General features: G+C 39.3%; 3 protein-coding genes across 5 annotated transcripts; 2 read left to right on the top strand and 1 right to left on the bottom strand.

Annotated features, from left to right (window-relative positions):
• Window positions 1-660: 660 nt before the first annotated feature.
• pagr1 (PAXIP1 associated glutamate-rich protein 1) lies at window positions 661-3162 on the bottom strand. The gene is made up of 5 exons (XM_067487846.1): window positions 3001-3162; window positions 2507-2713; window positions 1332-1677; window positions 1161-1249; window positions 661-1044 (listed from the first exon to the last, which is right to left on the bottom strand). The coding sequence occupies exons 2-5, from the start codon at window positions 2676-2678 to the stop codon at window positions 809-811; spliced, it is 843 nt and encodes a 280-aa protein (XP_067343947.1). The 5' UTR covers window positions 2679-2713; window positions 3001-3162; the 3' UTR covers window positions 661-808.
• Window positions 3163-3528: 366 nt separating this feature from the next.
• kif22 (kinesin family member 22) lies at window positions 3529-9403 on the top strand. Its single transcript, XM_067487840.1, has 13 exons — window positions 3529-3679; window positions 4008-4211; window positions 4323-4450; window positions 4719-4870; window positions 5371-5580; window positions 5969-6365; window positions 6764-6884; window positions 7280-7400; window positions 7607-7787; window positions 8262-8341; window positions 8576-8776; window positions 8888-8947; window positions 9204-9403. The coding sequence occupies exons 2-13, from the start codon at window positions 4027-4029 to the stop codon at window positions 9231-9233; spliced, it is 1866 nt and encodes a 621-aa protein (XP_067343941.1). The 5' UTR covers window positions 3529-3679; window positions 4008-4026; the 3' UTR covers window positions 9234-9403.
• A 244-nt stretch (window positions 9404-9647) lies between these two features.
• prrt2 (proline-rich transmembrane protein 2) lies at window positions 9648-17506 on the top strand. 3 transcript variants are annotated; one of them, XM_067487848.1, is made up of 5 exons: window positions 9744-10009; window positions 12136-12425; window positions 12618-12913; window positions 13109-13238; window positions 14253-17506. In XM_067487848.1, the coding sequence occupies exons 2-5, from the start codon at window positions 12200-12202 to the stop codon at window positions 14267-14269; spliced, it is 669 nt and encodes a 222-aa protein (XP_067343949.1). In that variant the 5' UTR covers window positions 9744-10009; window positions 12136-12199; the 3' UTR covers window positions 14270-17506. The 3 variants fall into 3 exon arrangements, with proteins under 3 accessions (XP_067343950.1, XP_067343949.1, XP_067343948.1); XM_067487849.1 differs by lacking the exon at window positions 14253-17506 and having other exon boundaries at window positions 9648-10009; window positions 12136-12323; window positions 13109-14106; XM_067487847.1 differs by lacking the exon at window positions 14253-17506 and having other exon boundaries at window positions 13109-14025.
• Window positions 17507-19445: the final 1939 nt, after the last annotated feature.

Raw genomic sequence — 19445 nt, 5'->3', positions numbered from 1 at the left:
AATAATATATAATACAGTATAAGACAAGATATCTGGTGTGAAATTCACAAGATACAAACCGATTAGTAATTTAAATTGTACTTATTATATTCAAACAATATGATAATCTGTTTATTAGGTGGCAAAATATTCTATCATCAGCTACAACATTGCAGTGAACACAATGTAATTATTACATGAGTAATTATAATCCAATATAGTCATTATTATAAAACAAGTGTCTGTATAATGAGTGTTTCTTGAGTTATTAAGTTTGTACCTTTAGGAAACATTTTGAAAGCCGAGTTTTACTTGTGAGAGTATTTCACAAAGGTATTGATAATTTGACTTTAGTAAATCTGAGAAATTCCTTCACACATGCCTAACGCAGTATTTTGTAATATCAAAAACATTTTCTGAAAAACTTGATATATATACTAATATGGTGATCATACAACAAAATATATGTTTATTCATATCTATTTTCTTTTTGTATTAACTGGGTATAACTCTGAATGGACTGTATTCTAAAGATATAAAAAATATGTTCCGTTATCCCCCTAATGTTTAAATTATATCATCCCTTCCTCCTCTGATGCTCAACCTTTCAATGTAGCTGTTCAAAGCTATAACAACTTTGTATTTCTAACCAACTAGTTCTGACTGTCTACAACAGATCACTTTACAGAGTTAAAATGTTTATTGTCATCATACAAAACACGCACAGAAAATATACAAAACTTGTTACATAAAAAATTCAAGTTTTGAGGAGGCCTCAGAAAGCTCTTAGCTTTATTTGCCTCTGGTCAAGTTCCCATCTCCTAATACTTCAGTATCTTCTCTGTCTGGGAGAAAAGATGGTGTTAGGGTTGCTGTCTCGTTCCCTCTCCTTCTCCCGCTCTTTCTGGCTGTTCGGAGACAAGGCCTCCTCCAGCTTCTTGTCACTCTTGAAAAGATCTCGCCCCGTACGCATAATGTGCTCCTCAATTTTGCGGTGGCGCTTCATGTCTAACAGGACTTTGTCAAGTCGGGCTTCCCTTTTCACAGAGGAGCGGGCTGAAGATCCTGGGAGACAAGGAAAAAAATTACAACAAGCTTAAAACAATCTAAAAATGTTTTTTGATGGTGACAAAACCCAACAGTGGAATGTAAAGAGAAGATGGAATTACTGTCTTTCATACCTGGGGTTCTGCGTCTGTTGATGAAAGAATTTTTCTGAGGGGTTAGCATTTGTTCCTCATCAAAGTCAAACTCAGTTGGGGTTGGAGGCCTGGAAAAAAGAGCTCTCTCATACAACCAGACAACAAAATGACTTAAGAGAGGAAATGATTATGAGAAAAAGCAATACTGACTTGCGTTCTCTTTCCTCCCTGTCCCTTTCCTTCGCTGCCTCTTCCTCATCGTCTCTTTCAGGTGAAGGGGTACGTTCAGGTGTAGGAGGCCTTCTAGGAAGTGGCACAAAGTTCAATTCTAGCATCTCTCCTTTAGCGAGAAGCTCATAGAGTCTTTTAATCTCAGCCGGGGGGGGCATCCAGTTTTTGGGGTCCTCCATTTCCTCATCACTGTATGCAATCTCCCATTCACTGTCCTCTTCTGGAGCCTGCTTTCCCTCTTCACCATCCACCCCTGTGTCTGTCTGTGGTTCATCCTTGTGTGCCTCGCCTTCTGCAGCATCTGTATCTCCATCTGAGGAAGCAGCTAAACGGTGTAAAAATTATAGGGGGGAAAAAAAGTGATTTTATTTGTAGTTTTATTTTGCATTTTACAGAATTATAGCAAAGGTTTTTCTGTACATACAGTTCTACATAAATTACACATTAACCTTAAACTACACGTTTAAGTTTACCTATATTATTATTCACTTGATTCCTTATACCAGTTAATGACACAATATTGCCCACATTTTATGCATTTTAGACGTTTGCACTAATTAGTAGGCTGCCCAACCTTTTTTTCATATGCCATAATTAACTTTTGCCTTTCTGCCAACAGTTTTGTTTTATAGAATGTATCTTTAGCTGTGTATGTAAGACCAGTCTATGTGTCTGTATAATGAACAAATTAATGTATGAATTGTATGTTCATATATTACAATTTAGTTTCAGAATAACTTTATAATATATTTGTATGTTTGTATACATAACGCGCTTTTAGGGTTCTGTTGAAAAAGAGATCTTGCATCTCTGTGAGATTTCCCTGAATAAATAAAGTTTACACAAAACATATTTGTTTCTATTTTAAAATTTATTGAATTAACAGCAAATACGCATTACCATTTGGGGCAAAGCTTTGTTTCATTTCTGATGCAAGGGTTGTATATTTAATGACTTTTCCTTAAAACACAAATATGTATTTGTCCCTTGATTCCCAAATGTTTGCATATCACTGTCATTACATCTGCACTGGCCACTTTATAATAAGTTATTGCTCAAAAGTAAAGTGTTATGCTGTTTAGGAGATTTGTGACTTCATATATTAAAACTCCATAGTTATTTCTGTATGTATTATAGCTTCCTGATACAGTTACCTTTTCCATCCTTGGTTGACGAGTCCTCCTCCTCTGTAGCAGCTGTCATCGTAGCGTCTTGAGGCTCTTTGTCGCTTTCTTCCTCTTTGTCTACTGGAGGTTTTTCATTGTCCTTTACACCCAGAGCCTCTATGCCCTCTCTCAGCGAAGAGTCTGTGGCTTCAGCTTGCATGCTTCCTACTGTTGCTGCTGGTTAACTTTATAGATCTGTTACAGACAAGCACGATTTGTGAAAACATGCATTTTAGCCAACTGAGGGTAACTAGTGATAGAATGTAAGGTACGAGCTAGCTAAAAGTAGTAGCTAAATAGTGTTTAACCCGTGTCATGGCAACATTCATTAAATAAGTTGAATGACAAACAGTTAACATTGCCACGATAGAAGAGTGGCTAATTGTATTGTTAGTTGAGTTAACCGGCTAACTAACGTCAGACCTAACAGCCGAAAACACCACGAGTACTTAGCCAACATACGTGTCTAAAATTGCTATTACCGTTTGTCCTGGATTAGCGTTACTGCAGTTGACGTCAAATGATCTTTTACAGTGCATTAAGTCACACAGCTCTCCATGAGACTTGCTAGGGATAATAACCGATTATGTAGGGACGTAAACATAGCGCCATTTTGGACTAGAAGGACATTGTGACGTTTCGTTTGGCTCTGCTAGACCGCGTAATTCCCACTAATTATACATCATGTGGATTGTCCATTATCGACTGGAATGACCGACAGATGTTAACGTGTATGCACTACAGATCTACATTTATCAAGACTTCCTGTGCAGTGCCCAATCACAGACGGGGCTAAATGACTACCAGCGAAATGTTCTTTTATATCGTATTTTACTAGACGATTGGCATTAGTCACGCATATCAAACATTGTATCGTTACATATATCAATATACAGCATAACTTTGACTACCATATTGTATGCAGAAGTAAAAATTATAAATAAGAATACTGTATGCGAAAAAAGCGCCAGCGTTTTTACCGACTTATGATTGGTTATTGGTCATTTCCGGTTTCAGCGCTCCCTATTTGAAATGTGTTCCGTTAAAGTTAGCTAACCAGTAGTTGAGTTCCATCGCCATTGTTAAAAAGACGTCTGCAATGTTGGTAGTAGTTGAAGTTGGAAAATAACAAAGGGGTTCAAGAGTTTGCAGATAACAGCGGTAAGAATCAACGAAACAATAGTTATAAAATCAGTAATTTTTTTCATTTATTTCAACTTTGGCTATGTTGTTTGAAAAGGAAGAGCAGCAACCGTTAACATGACGGAAAGTTAACGCTATCCTAGTTGAGTTGCTAATAACTAGCATTAGCCTATTGCAACTATTGTCTTCCTTACTTCAATAAAATATCACCAGTGTCGTATGGTTTTGTGCAAGTTAAACTCAAGTACGTCTGTTAAACTATTACACTTTCAACAAACTTTACTTAACGTTACCACCAGCGTAACCTAACCCGCGCTAACGTGTATTGTTGTTATCCGGGCCTTAGTTTTTTTGAGAGCTCAAACATGGCTCAGCGTGTGGCACCAGATGGAGCAAACAAGAAGACGTCCAGGGTCCGGGTAGCTGTTCGTCTACGACCCTATATGGGCAAACAAGATGAAAAGGACGAAGGACCGTGTGTAAGAGGCCTTGACTCCCAAAATCTGGAAATAATCAACTGGAGGAATGCTATGGAGACAGTTAAATACCAGTCAGTGTCCTCTAACTTGTGTAACTTAACTGTGCTTGGAACAAAACCATTTTGTCAAAAATTCTGATTATCCCCTCGAAGTCATTTCTTTTGCTATCAATACTGTTACAGTTTTGATGTTTTTCATGGTGAGCAAACTACACAGCAAGAGGTTTTCCTCTCATCAGTGAAGCCAATTCTACCGCACATACTGGGTGGACAAAATGCCAGTGTGTTTGCCTATGGGCCAACAGGAGCTGGTATGTTTGCATATTGTATTTGTTTATATGTTGGGTATTTTCCCTTCTAGTCCTCTGTTTATATAAATGTTGTTTTTGCTATGAAATAACAGATGGATAAGGTGTTATGAACTGTGACATATATATTGCCTTAAATAGCAATTATACTTTTAACATATTTCAGAAACACTTTTGCCCCCTTTATGCGAGTTTTGTTGAGAGTTCTCATTTTATATGAATTAATCAATGTCTTTTTTACATTTTTAGTAACTGTCCTTTTTTTTTATAGGTAAGACCCACACCATGTTGGGAAGTTCAGAGCAGCCTGGTGTAATTCCGCGGGCTGTTCGAGAGGTCTTTAATCTGGTTAAAGCTAAAGATGAGGAAGAAGGATGGGACTACAGCATTGGCATGTCTTATTTAGAAATTTATAATGAGAAGGTATGAATGATTGGCTGTACAGTGTGTTTCTGCTTAATTACATCTGTGGGAAACCTTTTATTTACAGCACAACGGAGGTGTGCATCTAATATAAAAAGGTTCAATCATTCGATTAGTACAACAGTTGCGTGATAGAAATTTCATCAACTCCTCCACTTGCTCACTTTTAATCCTCCCGACGATTTGGGACAGAGGAGCTGTTGCGTGCATGAGCTTGTGCACATAATAACAGACATTGCACGAGATGGCTTGAAGGATATAGTCTGGATAATGTCAGCAGATTTTCACTCAGACGTTTGCATTCACACATACACCCCCTCTAAAAAGAAGGTCAGGAAAATATCAGAATTCCAATGCATGTCTAAAAGGGGCTCTAGAAGTCAAACTGTATGGAGGGCAGTAGCAACACTTACCCACTCTTAATCAACACCACTGTATTGTACTTGAGCTGCGATTGTGCTTCCGGCAGTTTTGAATCGCTACACCTTTTGTTTTCTCAGGTGCTAGATCTTCTGTCACCGGGCTCTCAGGATCTACCAATCAGGGAGGACAAGGACAAAAACATCCTTATCCCTGGCCTTACTCACACAACCATTTCATCCTTCTCAGATTTTGACAAACACTTTATTCCTGCCAGCCTCAATCGCACTACAGCTTCTACCAAACTAAACCACCGCTCCAGCCGCAGCCATGCTATTCTACTCATCAAGGTTTGATATTTAATCTGATCAACCCAGTCATTCACATTTATAGTTCTCTTTGAGAGTTGTTTTCTCTTCAGTCAAACAGCATCTTAAACAGGTCATGGCCTCTGAGCAGTAGGCCAGGATTTGGTAGCTGGTGCTAAAATCAATTCTCTCTTGCAACACTCCCACTAGCATCATCTAGGCTTCTTGGGACTAACACGGGAGAGAAACAAACTGTCTGTTGTCCGTATATTGCAGTACGATTGTGTAGTGTGACTATGTATGTATGGTTTGCAGTTGTCGTCTTGCTCATTTAAACTTTCCTTTCTCCCTCCTCCCTCTTTTGTATTTCTTTTACAACTTAACTCTGCCACTGTCCCTTTTTCAACTCTCAACCTTCTCACTTATCTAGGTTGTGCGGACTCTGCATGCCTTTCCCTACAGACAACAGACAGGCAAGCTATATTTGGTAGACTTAGCTGGTTCTGAGGACAACCGTCGTACTGGCAACAAGGGCATCCGTCTGAAGGAGAGCGGTGCCATCAACCTGTCTCTCTTCACTCTCAGCAAAGTGGTGGACTCTCTTAACTCTGGCACTGCCATCCGTGTGCCATACAGAGACAGTAAACTTACACGGCTTCTACAAGACTCTCTGGGTGGCTCAGCACACTCTGTCATGATCACAAATATTGCACCAGAGTACAAATACTATTTTGATACGTTTAGTGCACTCAACTTTGCTGCCAAATCCAAGCTCATTGTGAATAAACCCTTCACTCAAGAAACTGTGGCTGTGCCTGTACTTCCAGGTGAGTGAAACTGAAATGTTTGCATTCAGAGGGCTGTTAAATACAGAAAGAAATTCAGTAGGTATTGGAGCTCAGACAGTTGGTTCCAAGGGCCTTTAGGGGGCATCCAAGTCACATTCTAGATGATTTTTTTGAAGTACTCAGCCACCTCTCTCTAGGCAAGATGGATGTAATTTGAATTTTTTTGCACATGTAATCTGGTCATGTAATGTTTTTTTAAGTAGTGTTGTCTTACTTTCCTGATTACATTTTGCAGGTTTAATTTTAGGCACTGCAATGCAGCCTTGACTGATGCTGTGCCATCTTCCTCTGAATTGCTTTACACTCTAGAGAACCCTACAGTTACTTGAGTGTGCTGAATACTAAACTGGTAATTTCCCTTCTGCCTTCATCTCCAGTGAAGCGGGCCAGAGAGAACCATGAGGTGGGGGGGTCTGGCACTGAGCCACATAAGAAGAAGCAGAAAGAGGAGAAGAAAATTGAAGAGGATGGGTCCTCACCCTCTGCACATTTTGACAGGTAAATAATAGTCTTATTTGTCTATGTAATCAGTCTCGGGAACTGCAATGTTTGACTGAAGTAAAAGCATAAACCTCAGTCTAAATGTGGCACTCTTAATTCAATTTCTTCTGCAATATCCAATCCACAAAATGGCAACAAAGCAATGGGCCAATAATTTATAGCTTGTTGTAAAAGCAAGGGAGCAGTTCTTCCATTGGCTACAGTGGCTGTGTCTAATGAAACAAGCACTGGTTTCTTCCCATATGTTTTCAGGTGTCTGCCCTGGCAAAGATACTAGTTAACATTTATTCATTCATTGCTGTCCTTGTGAGTTACGTTTGCATTTCAAAGATCCACACTTATTGTCTGCCTGCATTTTAATCTTTCTTTGTATTCGTTCTGTTGTCCTCCAGGTTGGCAGAGCCATCAGTGATGGACCGATTAATAGCTCTGGAGAAGCTGATGATGAGCTGTCAGGACAAAAATAGGCTTGACATGCTGAAAGATGTGGCTCAGTCTCGTAAAGAGATCCAGGTGACAACATACACCTACAAATAAAGTTTAAAACTTTAATTTGTTCAAAATCAGTAATTTGTTGTATGTTTTACATTTATATCTTAGACTGTCACATCTGCCACCACTTTAGTTTGTTTTTTTGTTTTTTAACCAGCTGTTACTTTACATTGCTTGATCAGTTCATGAGATTTGTGTGCTAATCTCAGTCCTTTTTGTATATACAGGAGCTTAAAGAGAGGCAGAGGGAGTTTGAAAGCAAGGCCTTGCTCTTAAGTCGGTTGGCTGGAGACAAAGTAAATGTAAAGCAGGACCCTGTCTTCAAGAACAGCACAGCTCCTCTACAAAGAAAACAGACAAGTGCCACAAAACCCAATAAGCAGCAGGCTGTGGTCCAACCCCTACAAGGTCAGTTGGGGTAGTAGTTGTAGGAAGCTAGCTGACATAATATAGAGACGTAAGATGCTGCTCTAGTTAAATAGCCCTTGAATAATTTAAGGGCTGTATGAACAAATTAGCTTGGAAAATGTCTTTCCTGCTGCATCATCCTCTGTCCATGCTTCATTGACTAATAGTCACTCGCTAATTTGGTCATGTTGAATCACCGGAGCTAATGATCTGGAATGTCATACAAGAGCTCAGCCTACAATAGAAGAGTCAGAAAATGTATCAAATGAAGGAGGTGCAAATATTTTCTACCCCTCAGCAGCTCAGAGAGTGAGCCAGCTAATGCCTGTCATTTATGGCTTTGAAGTGTACATTTGTTTCATTATAGATAATCTTTACATGCAGTTGTTTTTTTTACCTTACTAAAAGATGTCACATATGAATGTAAAATTAACTTTGTGCATATATTTTTTTTTTTATATTTTTTCCCCTCAGTGTCTTCTCAGCCACTTCAGCAGCTTGCTAACATCAAACCGTCAGTCTGTATCAAGAAGAAGCTCTCAGACCACATTGAGGTCAGCATCTGAGCTTTATTTGTCCTTTGCTTAGCTTGACACCTCTGCAGAATTGCAGGCATCAGATACAAGCTGATGCAGTGCATTAGCTCAAATTGAGTTTGACTCAGATGCTGCAAGATTCCAGTTTTGGGTCATAATTAACCTTTCCAATGTGTTTATATTACTTGGTGTGTTTTAAAATTGTAATTTCAATTGGAAATGTAATCAAATTTTCCCTATGGTCTCTCTTAGCTCCCTGATGGCAAAGAGAACGCAGTGGAGAGTGGCTGGGAGTCCCAACTTAACACATCTTTGCTGGAGCAGTTAAGGCAGAAAATCCTGCAGATTCTCAACACTGGTTCCCTCAAAGAGCTGAAAGGTCTCCAGCAGATTGGTGACAAGAAGGCAAAGCTCATTCTGGGCTGGAGGGAGATCAATGGTCACTTCACAAAGGTTAGTGAGAAGGGAAGCTCCAGAGGTGTGGTCTCTCCCCCCCCCCCCCCAGGTATTTGTTTGGTGTAGATTTAAATTTTTTTTCTTGTGACCCTGTGATTTGTTTTGCAGTTGGAAGATTTGGTAAAAGTGGAGGGTATGACAGATAAGAGATTTTCTTCCTTCATGAAGGTAAGTCCCCCGTCATTTCTTCAATCTTTTTAGCAATAGTTAGCAATGAAATGTGGTAAAGATACACCATAAAATGTATTATCTCTGGTGTTGCCCAGAATATTCATCTAGTGTAATCAGTAGGTCAAATGTTTGATTTAGTACGAAGTACAGGCTATTCTGTAAGACTCATATGAATAGCTGCAGATAATAATTCATAAAATATTGGAAGTATTGCCTTTTTAACTCATTATCTTGCTTATGTCACTTTTTTCAGGCAAATATCCTGAGTGCCATGGGAAAGTGATGATGGTTGGTTTTTTTTTTTTTTTTTTTAATATAAATCCAGCCAATTTTAAATGTTTATAACTTTATTTTAAAAGCTTTTATTTGTACTTTTTTGTGTTTTTGAAGTTACCACAGTCCTTCAGCTGATGGCGCACTATTGCTTTTAAATAAACTCCTCGTATGCTTGAATGTCTGGAGTGTGTATTTTCTTATGAAACAAATCAAATGGCCACTGTTACATTTGCTTCCCGTGTCACTAACGGGAATGTGCGTATACGGGAGTATTTCTCGCTTGTGCCTGGTTTAAAACCCTGGTTGGGCTAATAGGTGAACTTCTGTCCTCTTTGAGGCGAAGAAAGGAGAACAGCTGTTTATCACAGATTGCTGTGCTGCGGCATCACTGAACAAATACTCAGTGTAATATGTTTTTGGATAAGCGGCGTGAGGGATGCTACAATCCGGCGCCGCCTCCTTTCTCCTTTCTCGTCACGTAGTGTGGTTGATTTCACTTTCCATTTTACACCCCTCCTCCCTGATCCATCCTGGAGACTCCCCATCAATCCCTGCACATTGCGCTGATACAGCTCTACCACAGTCGGGTTCCGCCTTCACACAAACAAAAGGATCATCTCGGCTTTTAGACAAAATGAGCACGTTTGCATATCAGTTATAGCTTCAGAGGAAATGCCTGGTTGCCCCTGATGCAAATTCTTTTTCATAATTGAGATTATTGTTACCACGATGTCAAAGCCAGGGATGCTTCGGCTGTGTTGAGACAGACGCTGGATTAAAAAGGTCAGTTTGATTTATCTTATATCCTCATCTTAACGCCTTAGCTGTATTTTAGAGCGGGTTCTTTATTGGCAAATATTTGTCTAACAACGCCAGCCACATGTTTTAAACCCAACATAATATCTAGCATCCGCTGAATCACCAGCAGCAGCCTAATTAATCGGAACCCCCCCACCTTCACTCGGCAATCCGAGTGTTTTTTCTATGTCTCTGTCAGTCTGATGCTTTGTCCTTCACCCTTTGTGCCGCTTCTGGCCACCGTGTGTCAGGCAGCGTCTGCCTGTGTGTCCACATAATAAAATGGTATGTACACACCTGAGTGTGGAGACATGGTTGCTTTTCAAAGGAACCTGCCTCCATCTGCTACACTGTCCGTGTCATTGTGACCTGCTTTTTTTTCTGGAGGCAGGGGGTCTGCTGATATGAAAACGGGCTTTGAGCACGTTTATTTACAGTTCTGTGTAGCATAAGGAGTGATCAAAAATGACGATGTGTCCCTGGAGAGGATTAAAAAGAGGCTTATCGTGATACTGAGCCTGAGCACAAATTGTAAATCGGCTAAAGCGGAATGGATTTAAGCGCTGTACGAAAATGATTAGGAAGTATGGGTCAGCATCATTGTTCAATTCAACGGTCCAAGTAGATTTTCTTTGAAATAGGTGAGAGAAATGCGGGGAAAACAGCCTCTCGCCAGTGTCTAAATAGGCTGTTTTTGAATTGGCACAACTAATTTTTTATAACAGACTTTTACACATTTTACCTTAATTTAAAACCCTATTCCACCAATTCAGTATTTCACTCTAATAACGTCCAGTTCACAATGGATGTTTAAAGCTGATTCAGCAAAACCCAGAGATCTGTTCTAAATCAGGGATTTCCAACCCTGCTTTGTTTTTGTAACTACCCCTGCACTACCTATAGCCTGTTACCTACACAAGGTGTGCTCAGTTATTAAGAAGCTGGGAGATACCATTTTAGATTAGGGTGGGGCAGGGGAAGACGAAGCAAATTGGTATCATCCAAACTCTGATTGAATCATTGTGGGCAGGGCACTTGTTGGGAAAGGATAATTCGGAAAACAAGCAGGGTAGGGAGTCCCAGGTGACCAGGGTTAGAAACCAATGTTGTAAATATCGATCAGCCTGATTTTGCTTAGAAAAATACACCACAGTGTTTTATCAATAATTTACTGAAAGTTTCCCTAAAATTTTGACTTAAAGTAAATAAAAATATTACCGTATGCATGTTGTCTTAGCTTTATAGTAGACTTACATGCTTCTAGATAACATGATTTAATGGCTTCCACCTTTTATATTCAGTTTGATTATTTGGAAATGACAGTAACGTGTGTATGATTCGGGTGTATACATTAGGATCTCACACTAGGCTCTGACAAACCTTAAGGCACTTAATACACCACACAACCTACAACTAAACACAAACTCTGCATGTGTGGTTGTTGATATTCAAACTCATCATATATTTAATTATTATAGTTCATTCATATTTTTGGTTAAAAACCTGATGCCTATATTACCAACATGACCTGACATCAGAGATTCTTCTTTGTTACACTAGTAGCATCTTCTTGTGGAAAAGTGGCATTTACCTTTACTAAAGATGATGGCTTTAAAATGGCACCCACATCAAACAAAGGTTCAACTTTCACCTGGAAAAAAGTTTTAAAAATGTGTTACTTCCTCGTTTATAAATCAGTCTAGCTTTTTTTGACAGGCATTCTTACTCACATTTGAACTTTATTGTAGTATTGCTTTATGTTGAGTTACAGAACAAACAACTAAGGGCTGCTGTTGGTGAGGAAAAATGACACTGTCTGGAGATGTAACCACAACAATCTAAAGTTTTTTGAAAAATGATAGTGATCTTATTTTTGGAAAAAGTGATAGCAAACATGACTCTTGTCAAATGGTAGGATGGACCTTTTATGGCCTGTAGTGCACAAAAAAATATCCACATTGTGATGTAAAAAGAGCTTTTAAAAATGTAATATTAATGTAACCTCCCTCTTTCACTATTTTGTACTTCCAGTAGCCTTTGAACAGCCCTTAAGTAAATGGGAGAAATGCTTCTGTTTAAAAATGTGGGTAAAACTGTTTTCTGGCCCCCAGGTGTAACAAATAGGCAGCAAACACAGGACTGGACTACAAACAGAGGCTTCAATTTGCTGTCAGCATGGCTGTGAACATGATGCCAGCTCCTGCAATTTGGCCAGGAGAGGAACAACCATCATTGCTGGACCAAGATGGCTCTCTGTTGAGCCAAGACCACGTCTCTGTACCCTGCCCACCAGTCAGAGGTGAACAACTCATTCACAGCAGCCGCCCGGCCATCACACGTCCCCCCCGCAGCAAATCCAAGGGAGAGCTAGTCATAGTCATCAACGAGAAACTAAGCAACAGTAAGTGACTGAGTTTGACCTCATATTAAAGCAGCATGTGGGGAGTTGGAGGTCACACAGCTGCTTAGTCAGCTGGCTCAGAGAAAGTCACATTCCAGTGTGTGAAAGGCGATCTGGGAGAGCACACACACATTTACCTCTTCCAGTGTTTCAAACACATTTTCAACAGTCCTTTTCATCCCTCACCTGCAGGTAATGGGATCCACTCAGAGCCTCTCGAGAGCGCCTCTCCTGTCATCTCTTCCCCTCCCCGACGACAACACTCTATCTCATACCCCCATCATGGCAAAACTAGGAAGGGGAGTAGGGCAGGCTCCATCAGCTACACCGCCTTCTCACCAAGACCATCGCTGTCTCGTCATTCCAGCATCGCCACCAACCCGCCCTTAGACCGGACCAAGGTTAAAGACTACCTGCTCTTGTCTGTGTTGGCCTGCTTCTGTCCAGTCTGGCCCATCAACATTGTGGGATTTGTGTACTCCATCATGGTAAGAAAGCAATCTTTTCTCTGTTTTGGAGTTTTTGCTATGGGTTTAATATTTTGTATTTTTATATTCAGCAACATAAGTTGATTTGTATAACAGTATTTTTTTTAAATAGTGTTAGCTGAAATATAAATTTGCATTAAACACAAACTAACAGATTAAGTTAATCTGTTAATTACATTTAATTATCTTTCTCAGTCCAAGAACAGTCTCGAGCAGGGAAACCTGGATGGCGCTGTGCGTCTGGGACGCGTAGCCAAGATGCTCTCCATGGTGTCACTAGTAGGAGGGACGGTCATTATCATCGCCTGCATTGTCAACCTGGCTAGTGAGTGTCCCAAATCTGACCTTTAAACCTTCACCTCACCTTTTTACTCTCTGTGTAGTTGTGCACAGCTAATCTGTCCCCTGAGCATCTGTTTTTTCTCATGAATATTGAGATTTGAGAAAATTTGTAGCAAGTGACCTGCTCCTGGCCCAGAAAAACTGTAACTGTCACTATATATTACATCACAATATAATATTTTAGCTCTGTTAGCATAATCTGACCATATTGACTGACATTACTACCCCTGTGTGCAAAATATTGCACCGGTTCTGTTGCCTGCACAAGTCTTTATACACTGTGGCACTTTAGCCTTTAGGAACTATGTCAACTCTACACAAAGATCAGAACATATTAATCACACTTGCATCAGACCCAAATCCACATTTTGACACATTTCTCCATATTTGCAAGTATGGCCTCTAGCTGTAACCGACTGCATGCCTCCGATTGCTGTGTGTTTATCTGTAGAGTGATTTGTGTAGTCTGCTGTCTGTTGTATGCCTTGCATCATTTGTACATTGTTTAGTCTTGTTGTCCCTGTACCATATGTATATATTTAAATATACTGTAATTATTGTATGCCAGTGTCTGACTTGTTATGCTCTCAATACAAATGAATGTTAATTTATTGTTCAAATAAAGGGATTCTGATGACAGATCAGTGACCATTACTTATAAGTGATTTGTGAGGAAAGCAACTAGTATTTCTTTTTTGCAGTCTTCTATATTTAAATATTCATGGGAGGGGTCAGTTTAATTTATTATTTGCCTTTTAACTCCATTTTAAGCCAAAAAGTACGTGCCCTTTTTTTTCTGAATGCACACAGTCTCAGCTTATCTGGTCTCATAAGTCCCAGAGATGTACTAATTAACTTAATGCAAATGCCACTTTAGGACTAAAAATCCTTGTTTTTCTTGTATGTTGTACATGGGTCGTCTGTGAAAGTGTATAGATCCATATAAAGTTTCAGAATACATAGCTCTTCAACTAATATGCTTCCTTTTCTTTTTTAGTAAATGTGAAAACCTGAGTTTCATCCCATGATGAAACCGGATAAGGCAACTGACCATCTGGCCCACACCTGCACCACCGTCTTTATCGCCTAGTCATTACCTGGATGTGTGACAAATATGCACCTGATATACAGTGCTTACTTATATTTCTGTTGTCTATATAAATCTCTTGCTAAAGGAAGAAAATTAAATATATGCAAATGCTGCTGCTGTGAGTGAGGGAATGGGATTTTGTCCATCTGATGTTAGATGGAGAAGGGAGTAGACAGTTAGACTAATCAGCCCCTTCGTATTCTGGTCAACACTTTCTTGAGAAAGACACAAATGCATCAAGAATCCTATTACCACCCCCCAGAAGTGACGCAGACAATGTGGATGAGAAAACCTCCACCTCCAGGGAGACCATGAAGGTGGTTACAGAACGGGAAAAAGAACGGATTGCCTCCCAGCTTCAGCACCACATGCCCAACAAAATGTCCGCCAACAACTGGATGCATCAGAGTTTTAGCCTATTAAATTCTACTCGGATACACAGACAGGCTCTGGGATTTATGTTGCAGTGGCACAGCAGAAATGTATCCATTTCCCTCAGATAGAAGAAATACTTTCAATCACAGTTTGTTCTCTTGTTTTAAGACTCTCTGCTGTGGTCCTCGTGCCTCTTGACATACATTTTATGTTTGAGAAATGAGTGTACGGGTGGCAAGAAGAGGCTGGAAAAGAGGCTTACCAAGGACTAGCTGAGGGTGCTAAAATGAAAGGGATTATGGAAAGTCTCACACAGGAGGCACAGGCACTATTGCAAGGAAATATAGGTGCCAAAATGAATTTAGAAGGAAAGTTTGTAGCTTTCTAAAGACCTTACTGATTGAAGAGGAGGAATCTCAAAAGTGGGCTGTACGTCAGCTCAACACGATGAGTTACACTGTGAGTTAGGGAAAGGCTTAACAATGTAGCAAAATACTTAAACTGTTGATTTTACACTGAAACTAATTATGCTGTGTAATCTAGCCTATGATCTTTTGATAATGTTTGGAAAAGATCACTTTGAAGCAAGAAAAGACTCTCTCGAAGTGCAGTGTCACAGCTGGGAGATGGTGGTAGTTGGCTGCATATGGGGCATCATGATTTGGGTAACAAATGAAATAGCTTGTGATTACTGTCAGAGCTGTGGCTGTGGCTTCAGTCTGCATCCAAAGGTCACGTGCACTTACAAACCAGACAGATAGTGGCATTTCTGTCACTGAAAATTTCTGATAACTGTTCATTTTGTACTGGATTTTTTTAAAAAGTTACCCATTTTGTTGTTAAACACAGAAAAGTAACCTTTAATGCAAAAGTTTGTAAAACACTAGGCCAGTTTATCCTTAACTAACCTACTATCTACCTGTGATTCTCACTGTGATCTGAAACTGGATTTCATCAAAAATGAAACTCCTCTTCATTACTGTATCCTGCGTTTTGAATCATGTACAGAAATGCCACAAAAAAGTGTCACAAGTTCACAAATGCAGACAGTTTTCTCTAATGACTTACACATTTTTTCTCTTTGCTATTACTTGTACTTTTTAATTGTAGTCTCCTGCAGATATAGATCTCAATATTGTGATAATTCTGTAGTCAATGAGTTAGCATTAAGTAGTTATGATCTAACGTAGGCACAGAAACTGTCAGCAAGGCTCCTGACAGTCATTGTATCACAACCTTGCTTCTATAATCTTTGTAGTTTTTGGCATGTTTTTATTAATGTATGATGATAAAAGTTGAGAAATACAAACATCAGATGGCACTTGGAATATTAAACTTCTGCAGCACATTCATAATAAAGACAATGCATGTAACATTTTGCTAGTGTTGTTTTGAAGAGATAAAGAGCAGCAGCAAGGATGGAGATTACAGAGATTGTGTTTTTGTGGGAAAGAATGAAAAGTGATCATCCAGAGAGCTTAGTCACTAAGGAGGGATTGTGTTATACAATTTAGCAGATGAGATTTTAAAAAAACACAGTAATTAATGTCGTTCTCTGTACTGTGATAGTGTTTAAGCTGCAGGGAGGGAAAGTGCCTGCTGTTGTCAGGCAGTGGAGCAGAGACTGCAGGAAGAGCAAAATGCTGAGTGGAGAGGCCCCGAGCCAAGGAAATGTACTGTATGATCAGCTGTAATGAGAACTAAAGCCCCAGATGACTTCAACAAAATCACAGTTTCTCTCATTACATTCTCATTCTTAAGTTTTAAAAAAAAATAAGCAAGCAAGTCACTTGAAAATCATAACGAAAAGCCATGTTTATCACACTGATTATCAGTCGAGTCTATAATTGTTACAAGGCATCATGTTATGCACTGATGATCAATTAGTTAACACACAAAAATGGGTCAGTGACTACACTAATAATTGATCCTGAAAGAGTTTCCATAATTATTCAAGGGCCAGGACTGAAAGAGGCATGCTCCTGAGTCTAAGTTGTACGTTTAAATAAACATTTAAATATGATGCAAAATCTTAAAAGAGATGCAAACTTACTAAAAACAGATACAAAGCATCCCATAATAGGCATCAAACTACCATGAAGTAATGTAAAATTACCCCGGCCCCAGAATTATGGGGTTGGGAGGGGGTCCTTCCCTTGCCCCGGGACCTATTTTCACATGATACATTTATTGTGTTATTATGCTACACTTAGCTAATTACCCTTAAATAAACTATAGATGAGGTTGAGGCAGGAGTGCTTAGTTCCCGGTTTGAATCCTGGCTGGCTGCAGCCTTTCTGTGTGGAGTTTGTGTGATCTCCCTGTGCTTGTGTGTGTTTCCTTCCACAGTCCAGAGGCGTGTTAGGTTGACTGGTGACTGTACATTGCTCTTAAATGCCCTGGGTCTGTGAATTGTCGTCTGTCTCTATGTGTCTCGCTGTGTTGGGCCTGAGATAGAATGGCAACCTGTCCTGGGTGTAAACCACCTAATGAGAGCTGGGACAGGCCCCAGCTCCTCCTGTGTCCTCAAACAGCGTAGGCAGTTAAGGATAATGGATGGATGAATGAGCTTGATGGCAATGTGTTTGGTAAATAAAATGACCACTTACATAACGCTTTTATCCAAAGCTCTTTACAATGTTGATTTCCATTCACACACACTCAAACACTCAAAAATAGATGGCGGTTGCTGCCATGCAAGGTGCTCAACTAGGGGTTCAGCGTCTTGCCCAAGAACACTTTAACATGTAGCTGGGAACACGGATCGAACCACAGACCCTGACAACTGCCCTACCAATTGAGCTACAGCCACCCGCTCATATGTGTTTAGTGGGATTTTATAGGGGTTTGTACCCAAGTCAAAATATGTTTGAATGTGTTACATTGAAATTATAAAATTAAAGGTGAACGTCACCAATTTTTTTACTTGCTTTACATTAACATACATTAATTACATTAATGCTTTTAAACATCCCTCTGACTCTTATATCAAAATATTACTTTGCTTCTAGCTGAAAAACTCCTCCAGATGACATCACAAGATTTAGGAGTTTTTCATCGTTAGTGGTTCAGATGATGTCATCTGGTAGAGCTGTGGAAAAGCAGGTTGACTATGATTTCAAATTCCATAGTGTGAGCAATGAAATAACATAGACTGAACTGAAGGTCCCTCCAAGTGATGTCATCTGGAGGCATTTTCCAGATAGAAGTAGAGAGATATTTTGGTATAGGGAAGTCAAAGGTAAGTTTAATGCATTTATGTACATGTACAACCCAAACTATATTAAAAGAAGAAGGTTCAAAATCAGTGAAGGCTTCCTTCAACATCATAGGCTGTGATAGGCTTCCAATGTAGCGCTGTGACCACAGAAATATAACAGAACTCTGCTGTTTAAATAAATTAACTTATGCTGCACTTTTCTAAAGGAAAGTCAACATGTTTTATTCAAAGCTCCCACTGAAAAACAAACCCGACTACATTTGCAGAAATATAACAGCACTCTCGAGTATTTGCTGTTATTTTTGATATTATAACAGCAAATACTCTTCTAACTATTGTTTACAATATGGCAGCTAAACTTATTTTTCTTTGTGCTCAGCTAATTTAACAGTATATGTACAGTACAGTATGGCTCGGAAAAAGGGATCAGTATACCAGACAGAGTCACATCCAGATGCAGTAAGTGGGTCAGGGATTATCCAGATGGGTCAGTCTGCACAGCAAACGGCAGTATAATGAGATATGGTGACCTGTGGCAATGCTGTTCCATTAGTGCCTGGTTCATTGGTGGAGAGAACTAGGGCTTAAAAATAATCACTATAAAAAGTAAAGTTTAAATTGATTTTTGTGGATTTTCTTTTCTTAAACACATAATGTTTCTAGTTTTCTTAGGAAGAATTATAACAAAGGATCCTCATAATATCCGATTTTTTTGCAGCTAATATGAATGTGAGCTCTGAATATTTTCCGTGACTCAAAGCTGACGAACTTTTGGAGTTTGTCATCAAAAAATCTTCCAAACTGTGTAACACGTTTACAGCAGATATTTTAAGGTGTCATGTCAGGAAGAGAAAAGCACACGTGAAACAAAACGTGAAACGTTTATTATAAGTGCCCTTTACATCTGTGGGGCAGTTTTTTGTGCTGACCTAGCTTGACCTGACTTTGTGATAAGTCTAAATGGAATTAGGCTGTGATTAATATGATGTGCTGCATCTGTGCTTTTCCTGTTTGTTAAATCAACATGTCATAGTAGGGTGTAGGTGTTACTATAACAATAGCTCTGCTAGAATCCTGTGTAAGTCATGACAGTGTGAAATAGAATTGAACCACATCGGCAAACTACTACAATATATTTTACATTTGCTGGAAGATTGTCACCATCCGAACAAGAGAAAAAAAAAAAAATTTTTTTGTTCTGTTGTTTTGATAAGAACTTTCAAAAGGAATTTTAAAACTTTCTCTAGAAAAATCCATGTTTGAATGGCGGTGTTTCCAAATGACCAAACTTGAATTGAGAAAAAGAAAATGCGCCTCTGCTGACCTTTAAAAAAGAGTTAATTGTCTGGTAAGATCAGTTAACATCCACTCAATCTCCACATTTTCATAATAACAGGCAGTTATACAATTCATGCAGAATGCACTTATAAACTGGGCTCTAATTAAGTAGCTTTTAAATATTCATATAATAGTATCTCAGTTAAAATGTGATGTGAGCTTCAGGC

This window comes from Channa argus, chromosome 20 (genome assembly GCF_033026475.1).
Source record: "Channa argus isolate prfri chromosome 20, Channa argus male v1.0, whole genome shotgun sequence".
In the NCBI taxonomy this organism is placed as follows: domain Eukaryota; kingdom Metazoa; phylum Chordata; class Actinopteri; order Anabantiformes; family Channidae; genus Channa; species Channa argus.
The sequence above is the reverse complement of the archived record's forward strand: the minus strand, read 5'-3'. Positions and strand labels throughout refer to the sequence as shown.

What these genes read in the sequence shown, in the direction of transcription:
- pagr1 (XM_067487846.1), bottom strand. Translation starts at nt 2,678, where the DNA reads ATGCAAGCTGAAGCCACAGACTCTTCGCTGAGAGAGGGCATAGAGGCT. An exon ending in GTCAACCAAGGATGGAAAAG is followed by an intron (nt 1,678 to 2,506) that starts GTAACTGTATCA and finishes TACACCGTTTAG; the next exon opens with CTGCTTCCTCAGATGGAGAT. An exon ending in AGGGAGGAAAGAGAACGCAA is followed by an intron (nt 1,250 to 1,331) that starts GTCAGTATTGCT and finishes TCTTTTTTCCAG; the next exon opens with GCCTCCAACCCCAACTGAGT.
- kif22 (XM_067487840.1), top strand. Translation starts at nt 4,027, where the DNA reads ATGGCTCAGCGTGTGGCACCAGATGGAGCAAACAAGAAGACGTCCAGG. An exon ending in ATGGAGACAGTTAAATACCA is followed by an intron (nt 4,212 to 4,322) that starts GTCAGTGTCCTC and finishes ATACTGTTACAG; the next exon opens with TTTTGATGTTTTTCATGGTG. An exon ending in GGCTGTGCCTGTACTTCCAG is followed by an intron (nt 6,366 to 6,763) that starts GTGAGTGAAACT and finishes CTTCATCTCCAG; the next exon opens with TGAAGCGGGCCAGAGAGAAC.
- prrt2 (XM_067487847.1), top strand. Translation starts at nt 12,200, where the DNA reads ATGGCTGTGAACATGATGCCAGCTCCTGCAATTTGGCCAGGAGAGGAA. An exon ending in CAACGAGAAACTAAGCAACA is followed by an intron (nt 12,426 to 12,617) that starts GTAAGTGACTGA and finishes CCTCACCTGCAG; the next exon opens with GTAATGGGATCCACTCAGAG. An exon ending in GATTTGTGTACTCCATCATG is followed by an intron (nt 12,914 to 13,108) that starts GTAAGAAAGCAA and finishes TATCTTTCTCAG; the next exon opens with TCCAAGAACAGTCTCGAGCA.